The 20,811-nt window shown below is 41.5% G+C and overlaps 1 protein-coding gene across 3 annotated transcripts in view; it reads right to left on the reverse strand.

The window, feature by feature from the left end:
• Window positions 1–20,811, reverse strand: part of prepl (prolyl endopeptidase like) — a 102,252-nt gene that overhangs the window by 64,847 nt on the left and 16,594 nt on the right. For all 3 annotated transcript variants that reach the window (XR_011355629.1, XR_011355628.1, XM_069931085.1), the window contains exons 7-10: window positions 19,608–19,796; window positions 17,589–17,795; window positions 2,031–2,206; window positions 622–838 (exon numbers count right to left, since the gene is read on the reverse strand). Coding sequence is in view for 1 of the 3 variants with exons in the window: in XM_069931085.1 (XP_069787186.1) it covers window positions 622–838; window positions 2,031–2,206; window positions 17,589–17,795; window positions 19,608–19,796 (789 nt within the window). In the remaining 2 variants the exon portion in view is untranslated. The remainder of the gene's footprint in view (window positions 1–621; window positions 839–2,030; window positions 2,207–17,588; window positions 17,796–19,607; window positions 19,797–20,811) is intronic.

A 20,811-nucleotide genomic window follows, 5' to 3' on the forward strand; every position in this document is an offset into this window, starting at 1 on the left:
GGGGGGGGGGGGAAGGAAGGATGATTGATCATAAGGAAACATCTCTAATTTAAAGACAAGACTTAATGGGTTTTCGTAGCAATTAGATTATGCTTCCTTTATGTACTGTGTGTTGCTTCTAGTGGAGCTACAGGATATGCCCAAAGGATATTTTCCTTTGTTCTGTACAAGCTGAGGAAAGAAAGTTGAAGATGGGAAATGTTGTGTCCCCTGTACTCCTTCAACTTATTGCCTATCCCTTGTTGGGTTACTCCCATGACTCAAGTTTGCAAAACATATCCCCATTTCTGATTGGATTCCTCCAATTGGCTTCATTGTTACTTGTAAACTGATCAGCATAGATCACCAACCAAAGAAAGAAGGTATCCTACAAGCAAGAAGGTGAGAAGGAGAAAGGAGAGGGGAGGAAAGATAAATTAGTGAAAGATAATATGCTAGAAACTAAGACAAATGAGAATGTGACTTTAGGAGATCCATTGGCATTTCCTGCTTTCATTATCTATGCAATAGAACATGTAAAATATAAAACTGTTTAGGATAAGAACAGGTCCTTCGGCTCACGTGTCTCTGTTGAATTTCTAAAAACTAAGTTCAAAAGAATTTCTTCCACCTTCAACTTACTCGTAAAATAGCAGCTCTGAAGAAATCTGGCGAAGCATTGCACAAGCTTCCTACAAGGACTCCACCTGCACTACTTGCTTGAAGAGCTGTCCGCCTTGGGTTTGAATATCCTATTGTGTGCAAGTAGCACAGACATGTCTGCAAGTCAGTTATACCAATGTGCTTCTTATCCAACTGACCTGCTTTGTGCCACCTTAAACCTAACTCACCACCACCTCTGGAATGAAGAACAGAACAAATATTAAAACCAGTAGGGCTGTGACCTTTACATTAACAGTGTAAAATTTCCTTTAACATTTTGCATTCACTTTTTTTTGAGACTGAATGGACGTAAACATATTTATTACAAGAGCAAGCAATAACATTTTCTCTGGTTCTATACATATACCTTCTCCCTCTCAACTTTCTAAAGTTAATCATTTACAGGCAGTGATTATCCATCAGCACACACACACCTGAAAAGCAATTTGAGGTGCTTTGTGGAGGTAGGAGTTGCAAGGTAACCAAAAGACTTGATCCAAGCATATGTTACAAGAAGAGAACTGAAGTCTTTGGAGAAGAATCCATTGAGCAAGATTCAGGACAATTATGAACAGTGGGGTGAAACACAAAAGGACCAAAAATAGAGTAACTGAATTTGGGGAGGAGGAAGGGAATGTAGGTCTTTAAGGCTGTGGGCATTTGCAGTATTTGGCAATGATAAGATGCTGATTTAAACAAAGGTGAGGATTTTAAAATTTGAAGCTGTGAGGGATTGGGACCCAATAATGAAGAGCGATTAGAAAATCGGTAACTGGATAGATACAGTGTCAACGTGAGGAAAAAGGGACTCGACTGGAAATAGCACCAAAGTAGTGGCATGAATGAGGTCCAATGAAAGGAATCAAATTGAGTGGAAGGACCATTTTCCATGCTATGGAATGCTAATAGATTGTCTGAAGTTGGGGTGGGGTGAAGTGTTTGTTATGGAGTGAGAAACCTTATTGGTAAGATAACTGAATCACAGGTGTTGAAATTACTTCATTAAATGTATCGACAGGTTGGAGAATTTGTTTCATCAAGCATTCTGGCTGATATCTGAACCTCAATCAACAAAATAATAGTTATTCACCTCCCTACTGTTTGAGGCTCCTTGGAGTGCACAGATATAGTTGCGTTTTGCAACAGTGAAATATTTCAAATTTCTGTGGGACATTATAGGTCATCGTGAGAGAATGAAAGACTTACCTAGCACTGTAGACACATAGTAGTGATTGGACATTGAACTCTGCATCCAAAATCTGAATCCACTGAAGTTAGGTATACATTCAAGTCTTTAATTTGGGAATATTGTACATCATCCAAAAGCAGATACCTTGCAAGCAACATCTTAATTTTTATGAAATGCTAATGAAGTTGGGAAACTTTACCTAACATGGCAGAATGCTAAAATCCAGCCATCTTCCAGTAACATCATCTGTTCTGGTTTAAAGCCAACATTCAAATCCATGCCATAAGCTCCATAGACGTGGACTAATAAAGGTTTTTCATTCATCTGATTCAATGCTGTTTGATGAAAAACGGTGATAGGTACCAAGGATCCATCCTAAAAAAAACAAATAACAGCAGCCATAGTTGCAAACTCAAAATATTTTTCTCTCCTTTATCTCACAATCTGATTGGCATGTGTATCTTAAAAATGAACCTTTATGCAATAATCTACTTCCACCGGATGTTCAAAAGACATCATTTTCATATATACCTCCCACTCACTATTCAAACAATTCTATTAAAAACAGCCAACCAAAAACTGCTTTAACCATAGGTACACAATATATTTAACATTTCTCTGCCAACTTAATAAAGAGTGGTTGAGAGTGGTCTTTGAGCAGAGAGCAGCTTCACCAACACTCATATAGAATCTGACCCTCTGTGCATTAAGGTTAGGGTTCTCCTGGGTAAACTTGTACCTCTCACTTTGTTCGTTTTAGATTGGTCACAGTGTTTGAGCTACCGAAAGAAAATAGACACCCACACCGAGAGCAGTTCAGTTTATACAAATGTTTATTACAAATTCAAAAGCTGATTTCAATCTACAATATGCAAGCCCTTCCCAATTATACTTATCAACGCCTGGACTGGTCCCAACTGCCAAAGCGAGGCAATGACCACACACTTGTAGTAGGTTGTCGGGGCGCCGGTAGCAGCTTCTCCACCTCCCCCGACCGGGACGTTAGCTGGACTGCAAGCTCACACCAGACACAAGAGCAACTTGTCCATGAACTACTCTTTGCAGACGATGCCGCTTTAGTTGCCCATGACGTCCTGTTTTGCGGAAACTGCCAAAATGTTTGGCCTGGAAATCAGCTTGAAGAAAACTGAGGTCCTCCATCAGCCAGCTCCCCACCATGACTACCAGCCACCCCACATCTCCATCGGACACACAAAACTCAAAACGGTCAACCAGTTTACCTACCTCGGCTGCACCATTTCATCAGATGCAAGGATCGACAACGAGATAGACAACAGACTCACCAAGGCAAATAGCGCCTTTGGAAGACGACACAAGAGTCTGGAAAAACAACCACCCGAAGAAACACACAAAGATCAGCGTGTATAGAGCCGTTGTCGTACCCACACTCCTGTTTGGCTCAGAATCGTGGGTCCTCTACCGGCATCACCTACAGCTCCTAGAACGCTTCCATCAGCGTTGTCTCCGCTCCATCCTCAACATTCATTGGAGTGACTTCATCACCAACATCGAAGTACTCGAGCTGGCAGAGTCCGCAAGCTTCAAATCCACGCTGCTGAAGACCCAACTGCGCTGGGTAGGTCACGTCTCCAGAAATAAGGACCATCGCCTTCCCAAGATCGTGTTATATGGCGAGCTCTCCACTGGCCACCGAGACAGTGGTGCACCAAAGAAGAGGTACAAGGACTGCTTAAAGAAATCTCTTGGTGCCTGTCACATTGACCACCGACAGTGGGCTGATATCGCCTCCAACCGTGCATCTTGGTGCCTCACAGTTCGGCGGGCAGCAACCTCCTTTGAAGAAGACCGCAGAGCCCACCTCACTGACAAAAGACAAAGGAGGAAAAACCCAACACCCAACCCCAACCAACCAATTTTCCCTTGCAACAGCTGCAACCGTGACTGCCTGTCCCGCATCGGACTTGTCAGTCACCAACGGGCCTGCAGCAGACGTGGACATTTACCCCCTCCATAAATCTTCATCCGTGAAGCCAAGCCAAAGAAAGAAGAAAGAAGTTCTTCTTCTTGCTGATAGTCATTTCCACCCCTCAGAGTCTCTTCTTCAGCAGTGGGACCATGGCTTATATTAGTCATAGCTTATCTCTTTGAGTAAATGATTTAATTATCTTCAAGGTCTCCTGACAGTCTGCGACCAACAAAAGGCAACTGCATATCTTGGCCTCATGGTGGAAGTTGGATAATGTCTACTGATTCATCTGCATCCCTGGGCCCCATGGTGGAATTTAGATGTGTCTACTGAATGTGCTTCCTGGGCCTCGTAGTGGAATTGAGATTATGCCTTCTGATGCAACTGCATCCCTTCTTGCATCAGCTGGTCTAAATCCTCCATTACAAGGGTTAGCAAGTCAAACAAGTGCAATGGAACCTGGTTAAGAAGGAAATTGGAGGCAAAGTAATAATTTCCAACAATTGGAGTAGAGAAAGGTTAATTACGAATCATCGTCAAGGTGGGTCTATTAAAGTGGCAGTTTTGAAACATCAGAGGAACTATTCCTGAGAAAATGCAAGATCTTCACCCGCAGTAGCAGTTGCTTTAGACGCAGAGAAGGCCTTCGACAGAGTAGAATGGAATTACTTGTTCAAAGTATTGCAAAAATTCAGTTTACCGGAGAAGTATATTAATTGGATTAAAGCATTATATAAGGGACCGTTAGCGAAAGTGACAGTAAATGGACATGCATCAAAGCAATTTAACTTAAGCAGGTCAACGCGGCAGGGATGCCCACTATCACCATTATTGTTTGCGCTAGCTATAGAACCACTAGCAGAATCGATAAGAAGAGATAATAATATAAAAGGAATAAAAATAAAAGACAGGGAATATAAAATCAGTCTGTTTGCGGATGATGTGATAGTGTACTTAACAGAACCAGAACTATCAATAAAAGAACTATATAAGAAATTGAAGGAATATGGAGAAGTGTCGGGATACAAGATAAACGTAAATAAAAGTGAAGCAATGCCTATGAATAACGCGGATTTCTCAAAATTTAAGGAGGAATCCCCATTCAGATGGCAAACGCAGGCAATAAGATACCTAGGTGTGCAAATAAACAAAAATCTAGGCCAATTATATAAACTCAATTACAATCCACTAATGAAAAAATTACAGGACGATTTAGAGCATTGGAAAGAGCTACCACTAACACTGATAGGAAGGATAAACTGTATTAAAATGAACATTTTTCCAAGGATACTATACTTATTTCAGGCATTGCCAATACAACTGACAGAAAAATTCTTCAAAGAGTTAAAGAAAATAATAAGGAGATTTTTATGGAGAGGGGGGAAACCGAGGATAGCACTAGATAAATTAACAGAATGGTATAAACAAGGAGGCTTACAATTGCCAAACTTCAAAAATTATTATAGAGCCGCACAATTAAGGTACCTATCAGATTTTTATCAAACAAGGGAAAAACCAGACTGGACGAGACTAGAATTAGATAAAATAGGGGAAAAGATACCTGAACACATATTATATAAATGGGACGAAAAATTGGTACAACATAGAACTTCTCCAGTATTACACCATCTCCTCAATATATGGAAGAAGATTCATGTAGAAAGAAATAAAATAAATTACCAAATACCAAAACTAATATTGACGCAAAATAAGCTACTCCCTTTTACAATAGACAACCTTGCCTTTAGAAAATGGGAAAAAAAAGGGATTAAAAGAATAGAAAATTGTTTTTCAGGAAGTAGATTCTTATCCTTTGAACAAATGAGAGATAAGTACAATATAACTGGAGATACAGCGCTGGCATATTACCAACTGAGATCCTACTTGAAAGATAAATTAGGAAGCAACTTGAGTTTACCAGAGGGAAGTAACCTTGAATATGTGATTACAGATACAATGTTAATCAAAAGATTTATAAAAAATATGTATATTAAACTGCAAGAAAAGGAGAACGAGGAAACAAATGGTAAAACTAAACAAAAATGGGAACAAGATTTAAATATAAAGATAAAAAAGGAAACATGGGAGAAGTTATGCTCTGGAACGATGAGAAATACAATAAATACGAGGCTGCGTATGATACAATATAATTGGTTACACAGACTATACATTACACCGCAAAAGTTAAATAAATGGGACCCAACAGTATCTGATAGATGTTTTCGATGTAAAAAAGAAAGGGGAACAACAATTCATGCAATCTGGACATGTGAGAGAGTAGAAAAATTTTGGGATGATCTCAATCAGATATTAAATAAAATAACAGAAAACAATATACCAAAGAATCCAGAGATCTTTCTCCTAAGTAACATAAAAAATAAAGAATTTGGAATTGACTTGGAAGATGCACAAAAAAGATTTGTCAAGATAGCCCTAGCCGTAGCAAAAAAATGTATTATGTCAACCTGGAAAATGGAAGATAATTTGAAAATACAACAATGGTATATAGAAATGAATAAATGTATTCCATTAGAAAAAATAACATATAGTTTAAGAAATAATATTGAAATATTCGAACAAGTATGGGAGCCTTACATTAAATACAATAGCGAAAACCTACCAGGAACAAACATTACCTAAGTTGATGGAAGGAGAAGAAAAGAAAAGAATGGACTCAGTAGAATTTCTGGTGTATTTTTGTTGAATGACAACATTGTCTAACTGAATTAATGCAACCTAGATTGTATACCTAAAATGGATGAGAGGGGGGGGGGTGGGGGGGTGGCTTGGGAGGAGGGAGGGAGAAAAAGTCACTGTAAATGTGTGGAAAAGAAAAAGTGTATATCATGGCTATTGTGATTGATGGTGTGAAAAATAAAAAATTAAAAAAAAAAAAAAAAAAATGCAAGATCTTCTTTATGCTTCGCCCCTCTCACATTAAAGAAATGCTCTCTGTGCTCTTTCTCCTACCCTTTTAATGCTTTTAACACGTACCTTAATGACAAGCTTAGACATGAAATGTCAGTTATATATCTTTGCCTCCTATGGATGCTGCAAGACCTGCTTAGTTCCTCCAGCATTTCTGTGTAAATAGTCCCTCTCCACCACTACCCTCTTCCAGCTGACAGATCATGTCTTCACCCTTAATAACGCCTCCTTTGACTCATCCCACTTTTTCTCAATCAAAGGCATAGCCAATGGTACCCGCACAGGAACCAGCTATGCCAGCCTATTTATTGGCCATGTGGAGCAGTCCATGCTAAAAGCCCCCACAGGGCCTCAACTCTTCCTCCACTTCATTGATGACTACTTTGATGCTGTTTCATGCCCCCATGATGAGGTTGTCAACTTCATCCATTTTGCTGCCAACTTCAACCTGACCTCAAATTCACTTAGTCTCTAGCAACACTCTCCACTTTCTCGATCTCTCTGTCTCCATTTCAAGAGACAAACTCTCCATAGACATTGTCTACAAACCCACCAACTACCACAACCATCTCGACGACACCTCTTCCTCATCCTCTGTAAATATTCCATTCCTTTCTCACAATTCATATGCCTCTGCCACATCAACTCTCAGGGCGCGATCTTCTCTTCAAGGTCATCTGAGAATTCCTCCTCTTCAAAAAACATGGCTTCCCCTCCACCACCATCAACTTGGTCCTCACCTGCGTATCCTCTAGCATCCACACATTCGACCTGGCTCCTTCTGCCCCCACGTGCAACAAGGACAGGATTCCCCTTGTACTCACATACCACCCCACTAGCCTCTGCATCCAACATTTCCGCCACCAACTACATGATCCCACCACCACACACATCTTCCCCTCTCTGCTTCTGCAGGGACTGCTCCATTCATGACTCCCTCATCCATTCCTCCATTCCCACCAATTGCTCCCTTGCCACCTATCCCTGTGACTGTAGGAAATGCTATACTTGCGCCCACATCTCCTCCCTCACCACCATTCAAGCCCCGAACAGTCCGTCCAAGAGAAGCAACACTTCACGTGAATCTTCAGGGGTCAGCTACTGCATTCAGTCCTCCTATTGTGGTTTCGTCCACATCAGAGAGACTGGACACAGACTGGGAGATCACTTCATTCAGGATCTTAGCTCTGTCTGCTGCAATAGCGGGGATCTCCCAGCTCTCCCAGTGGCAACCCATTTCAATTCTTTCCCCCATTCCCATGCTGACATATCTATCCATTGTCTTGTACACTGCCAGACTGAGATCATCTGCAAATTGGATGAATAACACCTCATTTTGTTTCTGGGCACCCTCCACCAAATGACATTAACATCGACCTCTCTGGTTTCTGTTCGCATCCAGCCACCGTCTATCCCCCACTGTCTCCATTTCTCCAGCTCTGCATTCCCAGAGTCGACCCCTCCATCATCAACCTTTTCTCCCCTGTCCTATCTATGTCCAATTATCACCTTTTGTCTGTTGGCCTGTGCTCCTCCCCGCCATTTCTTTCCTTCTCCCAAATCATTGGATTCAGGTGCCTGCCTGCATTTTATTCATACCTTGAAGAAGGGATCAGGCCCAAAATGCAGCTTATATATCTTTGCCTCTTATGGATGTGCGAGTCCTGCTGTCTCCCTCCAGCATTTCTGTGTTTTCACAATAAAAGATCATTGCTAGATTGAAGTCTTTGACTATCTAATGATTCTTACAATTTTGTACATCAGTAAAAGATACCACAGAGAAAACAACCCAAATTTATCCAACCTCTCCTGAGAGCTAATATTCACTAATCCACTGGTTACAGACCCATCAGAGAAATACCCTTCCAACACCAACCTTTAGATTCAAAATTGGCTTGGTCATAGAAAACAACCTATCGATATTTTGTGGATCCAAAGTGTCATAATCTTCTGGTCAGCCTACCATGAGGAGCCTTGCCAAATGCCAACTAAATTCCTTATGGACAAAAGCCCACTCCCTGTCCTATCCTCTTCAATCATCAGTCACATCCTTTAAAAAAAAATTCAATCAATTTTGTAAGACATGATCTCTCCAGCACAAAGTCATGCTTTTACCATTCCTAAAAGCCCATGCTTTTCAAAACATTAGTGAATCCTATTCCTCAGAATCCTGGCCAGTAGCTTCCATGCCACTGACGCAAGGCCTACAATTTACTAGATTATCCCAAATGCCCTACATAACCAAAGCAACAATATTGGCTACTCTTCAATCCTCTGGCCTCTGGGTCCTTGCCCAGAGAGGATACAACAACCTCCATCAATCTACAGCAATCTCTTCTCTAGCCTCTTTCAATAACCTGGGATAGATCCATTCAGGCCCTGGTGATTTGATGTTCTTCAATTGACCCAACACCTCCTTCTTCAGCCATTCTCAACGGGGGCTGTACGATCACCCTGGGGTGCCATAGCACATTTAGTGGGGGGGGGGGGGGGGAACACGCACTGAAATTATAAACCGTATTTCATGTTTTTCATGTAGTCAGTAAAAGTATGAAAGAAACCAACTAAACTTCACTGCTTCACAGGGAAGGGGGCCCATGAACTTTGAGCAGAGTCCGACCGGGGCTATTGCCAATAAAATGTTGTGAATGGCTGCTCTAGATTATTAGCATTTCCCACACTCATCTCTGTAACCTCCATGTCCTTCTCCTTACAAAATACTAATTTTGTACTTCGCTTGCTTTCTCTAGTTCCATGCATGAATTCCCTCCTTTGCCCATGAATGGTCCTACCCTGTCCCTCACTAACCTCTCATTTTTAATGCACATAATAAAATGCCTTGAGATTTTCCCAAATCCTGCATACTGAGGACATTTCATGACTCCTTTTTTCCTGTCAGTTCTTTCCTGCTTTGTTCTTCAAGGACCCCATTTGTTATCAGCTTCCTTATGGTCTGAAGGGAATTAAGAAAACACTGCCCAATTATCACTAGCATGTAGTCTGGTGTATCAGAGGTCCCAACACACGTGATCAATGCTACACTAAGAAAAGGAAGACCTACCATTCTTTACCAAGGCTGCATTTTGGCAGGTCAGATCACCTGGAAGTGCTTCTTCTGCCTGCTTACGGACAAAGCCAAAAAAAAAGCGAGGCTCTATAGATCAGGACAGTCAGAAGGTGGTTGCAGGAGAATGAAGACTACCTTGAATCAGTGGATTTGGTCATGTTCAAAAACTCAGCTGAGGATCTGAATGATTACACTCAAGCCATGAAAGTCATTGTGGACAAGTGTGTCCACAACAAATTGTCCTGGATTTTCCCAACCAGAAATGGTGGATGAACATTGAAATCCAGAACCTGCTGAGAGACAGATTACAGGCATTTAAGTCCAGTGATACAGAACACCACAAGAAGCAAATATGACCCATGGAAAGCCATCTCCCAGGCAAAGTGGAGATTCTGGACAAGAATGGAAACAATGAAGGATACCCGACAGCCATGGCAGAGCCTAAATTACATAATGGGTACAAAACAAAATCTAGTGCAGAAGGAGACAGCAAAGCTTCACTCCCAGATGAAATGAATGCTTTCACTGCCCAATTTGACCACCAGACGAGTATGAAAGCACTAGAAACTCCCCATGTCTCCTGATAATTCTTTACTGTCATATCCGAAGCTGATGTTGTAGATAAGACTTTTGAATAGGTGGTTACACCCAGATTCCAGTTTTCATCTAGTAGGTGGGTGAACAAGAGAGGTGAAGGGAGAAAGAAGTCAGTGCAGGGTCACCCTGTGGTCATTCCTCTTTCAATACTGTTGAGGAGGAATGACCTATCTGGGCAATGCAGCAGCCAGACTAGTAGCATGGGTGGTCGGCTCCAAGCATCAGAAGGGAAGAGTGATCAGGAAGAGCAAATGTCATTGGGGAATCGATAGTTAGGGGAAAAGATAGAAGATTCTGCGGCTGCAAAAGACACTCCAGGTTAGTGCCTCCCAGGTGCTTGGTTCCAGGATGTCTCTGAGTGGGTGCAGAATATTCTAAAGGGAGAGGGTGAGCAGCCAGATGTTGAGGTGCACATTGGTACCTATGATAGAGGTTGGAGTGGGGTAGATGTCCTGCACAGTAAGTTTAGGGAGTTACGAAAGAGGCTGAAGAGCAGGGCCTCCAAGATGGTAATCACTGTTAATCCCAGTGCCATGAACTAGGGAAGGTGAGAACAGGAAGGCAGCACAGATAAATGTGTGACTGAGGAGATGGTAAAGGGGGCAGGGTTTCAAGTTCTTGGATCACTGGAATATTTATTGGGGAAGGGGTGACCTGTACAAGTGGGACGGGTGCACCTGAACTGGAGGGCAACCAATATCCTGGGAGGGAGGTTTGTTAATGGTGTTGGGAGGGATGAGTTAAACTAGTTTTGCAGGAGGATAAGAACCAAAGTGAAGAGGGAGAGGAAGAGGTGGTTGGTGCACAAGCTATGTGGAATGACAGGCAGGTAAGGCAAAATTGTAGCCATGGGGATGAGTTGCAATGCAACAGGGACACAGAGTCAAAAATGTAAAAAAATTACTGGGCGGAAGGTTTTATACTGTATTTAAATCAAAAGAAATAAAGTGGATGACCTTGTAGTACAGCTACACATTGGCAGGTATGTTATAGCCATCACGGAGTCCAAGCTAGAGGATGGATATCATTGGGAGTTGAATCTCCAAGGATAAGAGGGTAAACAGAGGGGTGGCGTGGCTCTGTTGGTCAGAAATAACATTAAATCATTACAAAGAGATGACATAGGATCAGAAGATATAGAATCATTGTGGGTTGAGTTAAGAAATGGCAAGGGTAAAAGTACACTGTTGGCAGTTATATACACACCTCCAATCTGTAGTCAGGATGTGAACAACAAATTACAACAGCAAATTGAAAAGGCAGGTCAGAAGGACAATTGTATGGTAGCCGTGGAGGATGTTAACATACAAGTAGATTAGGAAAACCAGGTTAGGACTGGATCTTAAGAGAGAGAATTTGTAGAAAGCCTACAAGTTAGTTCTTTAGAGCAGCTTGTTGAGCCCACTAGGGGATCAGTGGTGTAATGCACCAGAGGTGATTAGAGAGCGTAGAGTAAATGAACCATTAGGGGGCAGTTTTCACAATATGACTGAGTTCAACTTAAGATTTAACTAGGAGAAACTAAAGTCGGATGTGTCAGCATTTCATTGGGATGAGGGAATTACAGTAGATTGGTAGGGGGCACGAGTAGGGAGAACGGAAGAGCAGCAATGGATGGAATTTCTGCGAGAAATGAGTAAGGTTCATGATAGATACGTATCAAAAAGAGGAAACATTCAAATGGAAAAATGTCACAACTGTGGCTGACAAGGAAAGTCAACGCCAATGTAAAAGCAAGAGAGGGCACACAAGGAAGCAAAAGATAGTCAGAAGATAGAGGAGTGGGCAGTTTTTAAAAAAGCAGAAGGCAACTGAAAAAACAGAAGGAAAAGATTAAGAGAGTAGGCTCGCAAATGATATAAAAGAGGATACATAAAGCTTCTTCAAGTATATAAAGAGTAAAAGAGAGGGGACAATAGATGTAGGATCACTAAAGGGAGATAAGGCTAAATGAGTATTTTGCATTAGTCTTCACAGTGCCATATGTGCTTGGGTTTCAGAGAAGTGAGTGCAGTAACTATTTCAAGAGAGAAGGGGTTCAGAAAGTTGAATGGTCTCAGGGTGGATAAGTCTCCTGGGTTATGAAAGGAACAGCGGTAGAGATTGTCCAGGCATTGGTCATGGTCTTTCAGGAATCAATAGATTCTGGCATGGTCATGGAGGACTGGAAAATTGCTAATTTCACCCCACTATTCAAGAAGGGAGGGCAACATGGATCCATTTCAATTTGCCCACTGCAGCCACAGATCTATGGCAGATGCCAGGTCACTGGCTCTGCACAGAATCATACCGCACTGAACAGCAAAGAATCACCAGGATGCTCTTTATCAACAACAGTTTGGCATTCAACACCATCATCCCCTCATAACTGAGCAGCAAACCCCAAGGTCTGAGCTTCAGTACCCCATTGTGTAATTGGATCCCAGATTTCCTCAACTTCACATCCCAACAGTAAGTTTTGGTAAGAACATCTTCACAATCTCCATTAGCAGCGTGCCACCATAGAGTGGCATACTTAGCCTTTGCTCTATCTGCTTTATATCTATGAGTGGAGAGGGGGGGGGGGGGGGGCTCAGTACAGCAACAAGACCATCTACCAATTTGCTGATGATCCCACAGTAACGGGCTGATACAGAAGAGATATTGAAAACGTGGTTGAATGGTGTACTAAAAGCAACCCAGAATACAAATCACCAAAATCAAGAAGCTGATTAAAGACTTTAGGAAGGCAAAAATCAGAGGGGAATAATCCAGGGATCATTGGAATAATCAGAAGTGAAGAGAGTAAATTAAATTCCTGGGAGTCCCCAATCTTGGATGAGCTTTCCTGGACCCAACATACTAATATTATCGGGAAGGAAGCACGTCAATGCCTCTACTTCCTCGGGAGTTTGCAGAAGTTCAGTATGACGTCAGAAACCTTGACAAATGTCTATGGATATGAAGTGGAAAGTGTGCGGACTGGTTGTATTACAGCCTGGTATGGGGGCACCAATACCTCTGAGTGGAAAGCTCTGCAAAAGGTCATGGGCAAAGCCCAGTACACCACAGGCAAAACTCTCCGCACCATTGAGAAAATCGACATGAAATGCTGAGAGCGTCAAGGATCCACATCACCCAGAACATGCTCTGTTCTTGCTGCTGCCATCAGGAAAGTGATATAGGTGCCACAAGACTCATATCACCATGTTCAGGAACAGGTGCTACCCCTATACTATCGGACTTCTAAACAATAAACTTAGAGGCTCATTTATGGGCTCTTACTTTGCACATTATTTATTAATGAATACAGGTACTCCTCGACTTGCGACCTATGCGACTTGTGTCCATCTACACATACGGCCGAAATTTAAAAGAAAATATAAAGAAAAAAAATTACATGGATTATGTTGTATTTGACAAACTATAACAGGGATATAGGGCATATAAGAGCCAAAATGTGCATACTTACCTAGTTAGTTGGCGTCTTGGGTTCCGTAGGCTGATTCCTGTGCGCATGCAGAATTAAAATGGCTGCACCCAGCCTACAGACCTCATGACCCCTACTAACAAGGTAAGCATGGACCAGAATTTGGAAAGATTTGCCAAGGTTGATTGACAAATTCAGAAAGCTTTAAGTTGTTATCGTCAAATCTATGATAAAAAATAAATTTGATTAAAAAGTTTGTTTTAAGACTTCTGTACTGATCAGCTTCAGCCGCGATCCATTTTGTAAGATCCAACAATGTTCTGCATTCATTTGAATCAATAGGAAATGATGATTATGAATAATTAATTGCCCTGCCTAGAATATGTCTAGTTAATTAAAACCTCCTTTAAAGTTATTACATTCTTCAGTGAAGTTAATCAAGAAACGTCTGCAAACATTGAGGGCAATGAACTGTGAGCCGGCTAGAAATTTTTAATTTTTTTTGCCTTACAATATTGCTGTGTTAAAATAAAACTTTTCTGGTTTAAGAAAAAAAAAGACTTCGGTACTCCACACACATGGGAAAAATTCCAACTTACGCCCATTCTAGATATGACCGATCCTTCGGTTGCAATTACAGTCGTAAGTCAGGGAGAACCCGTATTTAATTTTTTTTCTGCATTGCACAGTTTGTTTACAATTCTTTCTTTGTTTCTATTTCTCTTTTTTTTAAAATACATATCTTTTTCTTGAAGACCCGCAGGAAAAAGATTCTCAGAGTTGTATGTGATGTCATCTACTATGTACTCTGACAAATCTGAACTTTGAAACCTTGCATAAGCTTCCTTTTTCTTTTTCACTAAATTTACATGTCTTGTCAGCTAAGGTTCTCAAACTTTGGCACACTTGTCTGATCAGCTGGTCTTTAAATGATTCCTGTGCCAGATGTGGATTTACCCAATAGCTTCTCCCAATCTATTCTCCCCAGTTGAAACATAATAATGTTATTTGTCAACCCCCAATTTAACACTTTGCACAAGGTACAGAACTTATCCTTACTTTCTGTAAACTTTAAGGCTTGTGATTTATTTTCCCCAAGTGCTCCCCGACTGAAACTTCTTTTACCTGACCTAGCTCAATTCCAAACATTGGTCCTTTCCCTAGATCAGGGGTGTCAAACTCAAATTCACGGAGGGCCAAAATTAAAAACTTGGACTAAGTCGAGAGCCGAACTAAATATTTATTGAAAATTTTCAACAACATCTGCATGTTTTCTCTTCTTTCAACATATGTAATGTTAAACTTTTTCTTATTAAAATAAATGTTTAATAATAGTTTTGGATAAACTCTTTCCAGAAGCATTAACAAATGAGAAATAAAATATTCAATAAATAATATTTCTCTATAGAGGATTTGTCAAATGTTGCTAGTGTGCTGTCGAATAGTAAAATCTGAGGGCTATTGAGAATGTGGGAGAAACAATCAAATGGGTGACTGATTGTGGGCATGAACTCAAGCAGGGTTATTTGCCATGCCCTTTTTCCATTGGTACAGATATCCTTTGATTTACACACTTTTCAAGTTTTATGCCTAATGAGCTTGTATCCAGGTGCAGGACCATTTTTAACCAGGAATATATTTATCACTGTGACATGAAGCTATTGGAAGATCGTTTTATCCTGAGATTAAAGTTCATAATACTTACTCAGGCCTGTGTGCGGGAGGGCGGGGTTTGCGGGCGATCGGGTTGGACAACAACAGTGTGGGGGCATCGGCTCTCGCTGCAGGGCGGCATCTCGGCGGATCAGCGGCCCCGTCACCGTGAGTCGCGGGTCGGCCTGCGGCAGGGAGGGGGAGTGGGCAACGGTCCTGGCGAGGTCAGGCCCCCCCTGAGTTTCTGCCGGACCCCCCTTGACCTGCTGAGTTTCTCCCGGACCCCCCTTTGACCTGCTGAGTTTCTCCCGGACCCCCCTTGACCTGCTCAGTTTCTCCCGGACCCCCTCCCCTTGACCTTCTGAGTTTCTCCCGGACCCCTCCCCCTTGACCTGCTGAGTTTCTCTTGGACCACCCTTTGACCTGCTGAGTTTCTCCCGGATCCCCCTTTGACTTGCTGAGTTTCTCCTGGACCCCCTTTGACCTGCTGAGTTTTTTTACGAGAATCACAGACTTTCTCTCATACATTGATGAGGGGGATAAAGGGCCAAACATTGTCAGGTACCTCTCTGCTGGATAAAGGATACGGTTTAACCCGCTGAGTTTCTCCAGTGTTGGGTTTTCACGAGGTAGAGTCAAAGGGCCAAAGGGCCTGTTTCTGATCTGTAATGTTCTACGGACCCTGCTCTTATTTCCGTGCCGGTGTCCCAGGACCTTTCCAGGGCAGTCTCCGCGCTCAGGACCGCGCTGGGATCCCGGTCAGCGGTGGAGGAGCAGGTGAGCGTGGCTAATCCCGATCCAGCCCATGCCACTCCCGAGATTGTCGGGGGGTTCCACCCTACCTGCCCGACCAGCCTTGCTCTCCACATGTACTCCGGGCACCCGCCGCTGGTCCGGTGGGAAGGCGCAGGGCGGCCGGCGGCCCCATCACCCGGCGGGGAGCCCCAATCTTCCCTCCGGCGTGCCGACTCCATCTGCAGCTCCAAGAAACGCTGTGCCACTGGGGTTCCGGGCGCTGGGAAGCGGCCTTGGCTTCCCCTGACACCGGCCAGGCCGCGCTGTGGTGGGGGGGGTGGGCGAGGGGACACAACAGCGTGTTTATAAAACCACCCACCACTACTTTTCAAGGACCAGGATTTTTCTCTCTCTCTCTCTCTCTCTCTCTCTCACCCTGGGACACAGCGGTTACTGTGCATGCGCTATACTGGCGCGGCGGCCAGCGGGCCACCTCTAATACATTTTTGATATGATCTTGCGGGCCAAATATAATTATATCGCGGGCCATATTTGGCCCGCGGGCCAGAGTTTGACATGTGTGCCCTAGATGGTATCTCTACACACAGTGTGAAGAAACCTTCTTGGATGCACCTATCAAAATCTGCCTACCTTCGCCTACATGAGGATGGTACTGATCGTGTAGTAGTTAGTGCAACACTCTTACAGTGCCAGCAATCCGGGTTTGAATCCAGAGCTGACTGTCAGGAGTTTGTACGTTCCTCTGTGTCCACATGGATTTCTTCCAGGTGCTCTGGTTTCTTCCCAACCTTCAAACTAAATATCCATCTCGATGACATTTGAAACATTGAAACTCTGGCAAGTTAAGTTGCCAGTCCTGCCCTCTGTCAACCAAGTCTCTGAAATTGCAACAACATAGTACCATGCTCTAAACCAAGTTCTAAATTCATCTGCAATACCCATTATATTCCTTGCACTGAAATAAACACACTTCAGCCCATCAGTCTGATCAGAATAATTAACCCAGTCCTGCCCGTCCATCCTTTCAGGATTACTAGTCATAACCCCTGCTCTCCCCAACTTGTTGACCTGCTGATCTGGTTCCTACCCCTGCCACATAAGCTTAAATTCTCTTGAGAAACATAGGAAAATCCTATTGCAAGAATATTGGTGTCCTTGAAGAATATTACTGAATTGTGTTTTGCAACAATCTTATAGCTTATGGTGGCTTTGTTAAATACAAAAATGCCAGATTTATATTCATAGACATATTTTTTAAAAATCTAATTGGATTCCGAACACATTGAAACAGCAATTTAGTTCTCTGAAATCCAATTAGATTTTTAAAAAATATATCTATGAATATAAATTTGTTATTTTTGTATCTAACAAACAAGTATATAATGTAACCATATCTTACCATGCTTGCTGCTTTTAAGCGAGTCACTTTATAGCCACTAGTAACATCCAGCCAAGTTTCATCATCTTCAATATAGAGCTCATCTTTGTCTATTAAATACACTAGACTCACTGGTGGCTGCACAGGAGAGGATAGCTGAAAGCAAAACATGTTTGCCTTGCACTGTACATGAAGTCCACACTCAATATCACAAGCCCAAGATGGGAGCTGAAGGAAAAAAAGGCAACTGTTTAAACAAACATCCATTCCTGAAATATATTTTAACTTTGTTTCATGCCAAATAACATCTTGAATATTGACAGTTTCAACATCGACCATAAATCTGAAAGTGAATTCAATAATATTACAAATTCTCTGTGATGAGCTATACCTTTATTCTGTTCCAACTTTCTCACATTTTATTCTTATTTTTTCAACATCTGTTTCTGAATACAAATAATGAAAACAATCATGTTCTGTTCAATCGATCTTTTCAGAATTTCAGATTATCCTGTAATCTGCACTGTTCTATTTTTTGAATTTACATTTCTCTATACCACATGAAATCTAGTGAAACTGTGGTATCCTCTAAAGATTCAATATTCTTCCTAAGATGCATTTGATCTTAAGTTCTCCTGTTATGGAAAAGCATCATAACTTATTTGATTTTCTTTTCTACATCAATAAAAAGGATTGCTTCTATCCCAGGACCCTTGTCTCTTTCACAGTATACAGCCTACTTCATTCAAATCACAAAACTTATCAATTTACAGAACTTCAAAACTGACATCTACATGGAACTTTCCTGTCCATTTCTCCCCTCTTATCAGTATTTTTTTGCACTTTCTTTTGGTTTTATGTATGTAAAAGCAGTTAAACTCAAGACATTTTGCGTAAAGGGACCAAGAAAAATAATGGCCTTTATAATGGGGAGAAATTACACAGACCGTGGTAATCTCTAGAATTCATTGCCACAGAAGGTTGTGGGGCCAAGTCATTGGATACATTTGAGATGGAGTTGGATAGGAAGGAAATCAAGGGTGATGGGATGAAGGGTGGGGTGATGGACTGAATGGACTAATTCCTCTCCTATGTCTTATGGGATAGTGGAAGAGAACAGTCAGAATCCCACATCATGGAAACAGGCCCAGGTCATTCACATGGAACAACTTGCTCTCTTGCTTTAGTCCCACTTGCCACATTAGGCCCATACCCCTTCAAATCCTTGTAATTATCAGTTTTTCTTTTTAAAAAAAAGCTAACGTTCCTGTCTTCACCATTTCGTCTGGCAGATCATTTCATATTTACAACACCCTTTGAATGGAAAACTGTCCCTTCTAAATCCTACCTCTTCTCCTTACAGTTATGCCCTTTCTTCTTATTTTCCCTCTCTAAGAAACACCCACCGTGATTCTCTTATCATTATATGGACCTCAATAAAATCCCCACAACCTCTATTTTCTAAGGAATGCAGGCAACAACTCAAACTTGCTAATCCTGGAACAACTTTGTAAGCCTCCTCTATGCCCTTGCCAAAATATAACATTATTATAACTCCCAAAGCTGAAAGAAAGACACAATGTCTGTTTTTCTCTACTCTCACTAAAGTATTGTAGGAGTCTATAATTTTCCACCAGGCCTCATAACCAAGAGTCTCGACTAATTATTCAGAAGTGAGTTTTATCTTACAGGTAATTCCCTTGAGAAAAATGATTTAAGAACCATTTGCAGTGTTTTTTAAACCACTGACAAAGGTATTTCAGAGCATGCTACAAATAGGAATTTAGAACTAAACAAACATATTAAAGATTGAAACAGACCCAAAATATTAACTCGGTTTTATTCTCCAAATGTGCTGCCTAACCTACCGATTACTTCCAGTGGTTTCTGCTTTTATTTCAAGTTTCCAGCATCTGCAGTTTTTCTGGTTTTCAACATGAAAACCCTTGCCAATTCCCAAAGTGTTGTTACTGTTGCAGTAAAAGTGCTGTGTGCATCACTTTAGTCTAAACTGGAAAAAAAAGAGAATTCCCCACATACCTCGATAGGCTTAACAGTTCCTGCTTCTTTGAGAGAAAACACATGTAAATACAAATAGCCATAATACTTCAGTATTAGTATGCAATGGTCGTTGAACAGCTCCATGTCAATTAGCTTATGCTTCTCTTTTACTGCATAAACCATCTTCCAGTTCTGAATTCCAGATGATGAAATTGGTGCTTTCATTAGCTTAAAAACAAAACATTTAATTGTTTGGATGATTGCAGATAACAAGTCAAAATCTTCACATAGAATGCATCTGAATTTATGGAGCACATGTTTAACTTCCTTTGCTTTCTGCCCACACGAGTCACAGAATTAAAAAAACTGTTCTCTTAATTACATTACTGTGGTCATTACCTAAAAATATATGAGGCTCTATGGAGCATTGGTGAGACCTCATGAGGAGTACTGCGTGCAGTTTTGGGCCCCTTAGAAGTGATATAATACTGTTAGAGAGAGTACAGAGGAGATTTACCAGGATGATTCCTGGAATGCAAGGGCTAACATAGGAGGAGCATTTATTGGCTCTTGGGCTGAATTCATTGGAGTATAGAAGAATGAGAGTGGATCACATAGAAACATATTGAATGCTGAAAGGATTAGACAAAGTAGATGTGATTAAGATGTTCCCCTTGGTGGGTGAACCAGGACAAGAGGGCAGTCTTAGAATTAGAAGGTATCTATTTACAACAGAGACGAGGAGAAATTTCTTTAGCCAGTTTGTGGATTTATGGAATTCATTGCCACATACAGCTGTAGAACCTGGATCATTGGGGAATTTAAGGGGGAGATTGACAGGTATCTATCTAGTCAAGGTATCAAGGGATATGGGGGAAGGGGAAAAGGCCGGAACTTGGAACTAGATGAGTGAACAGTTTAGCTCAGGGTGAATTTGCAGAGCAGACTCGATGGGGCGAATGACTTATTTCTGTTCCTTTATCTTGTGAACAAGCAAGATACAAGCATGGGAGCCCCTGCCAATTAAGAAACTTTCCTTAAATTACAACAGTGCATTATTGCTCATGATATTTTACACACTTTAAAAATAAATTTGTAGCCAAGTTAAATCCACCCTATCTGAAATTTTTAAAAATCTTGTTTAGAAAATGTTTAAATTATTTTTTAACTTAAAAAAAAATTAGACATACAGCATGGTTACAGGCCCTTTCAACCCTCAAGCCTGTGTTCCCCAATTACACCC

This window comes from Narcine bancroftii, chromosome 4 (genome assembly GCF_036971445.1).
Source record: "Narcine bancroftii isolate sNarBan1 chromosome 4, sNarBan1.hap1, whole genome shotgun sequence".
NCBI classification, from domain to species: Eukaryota; Metazoa; Chordata; class Chondrichthyes; order Torpediniformes; family Narcinidae; genus Narcine; species Narcine bancroftii.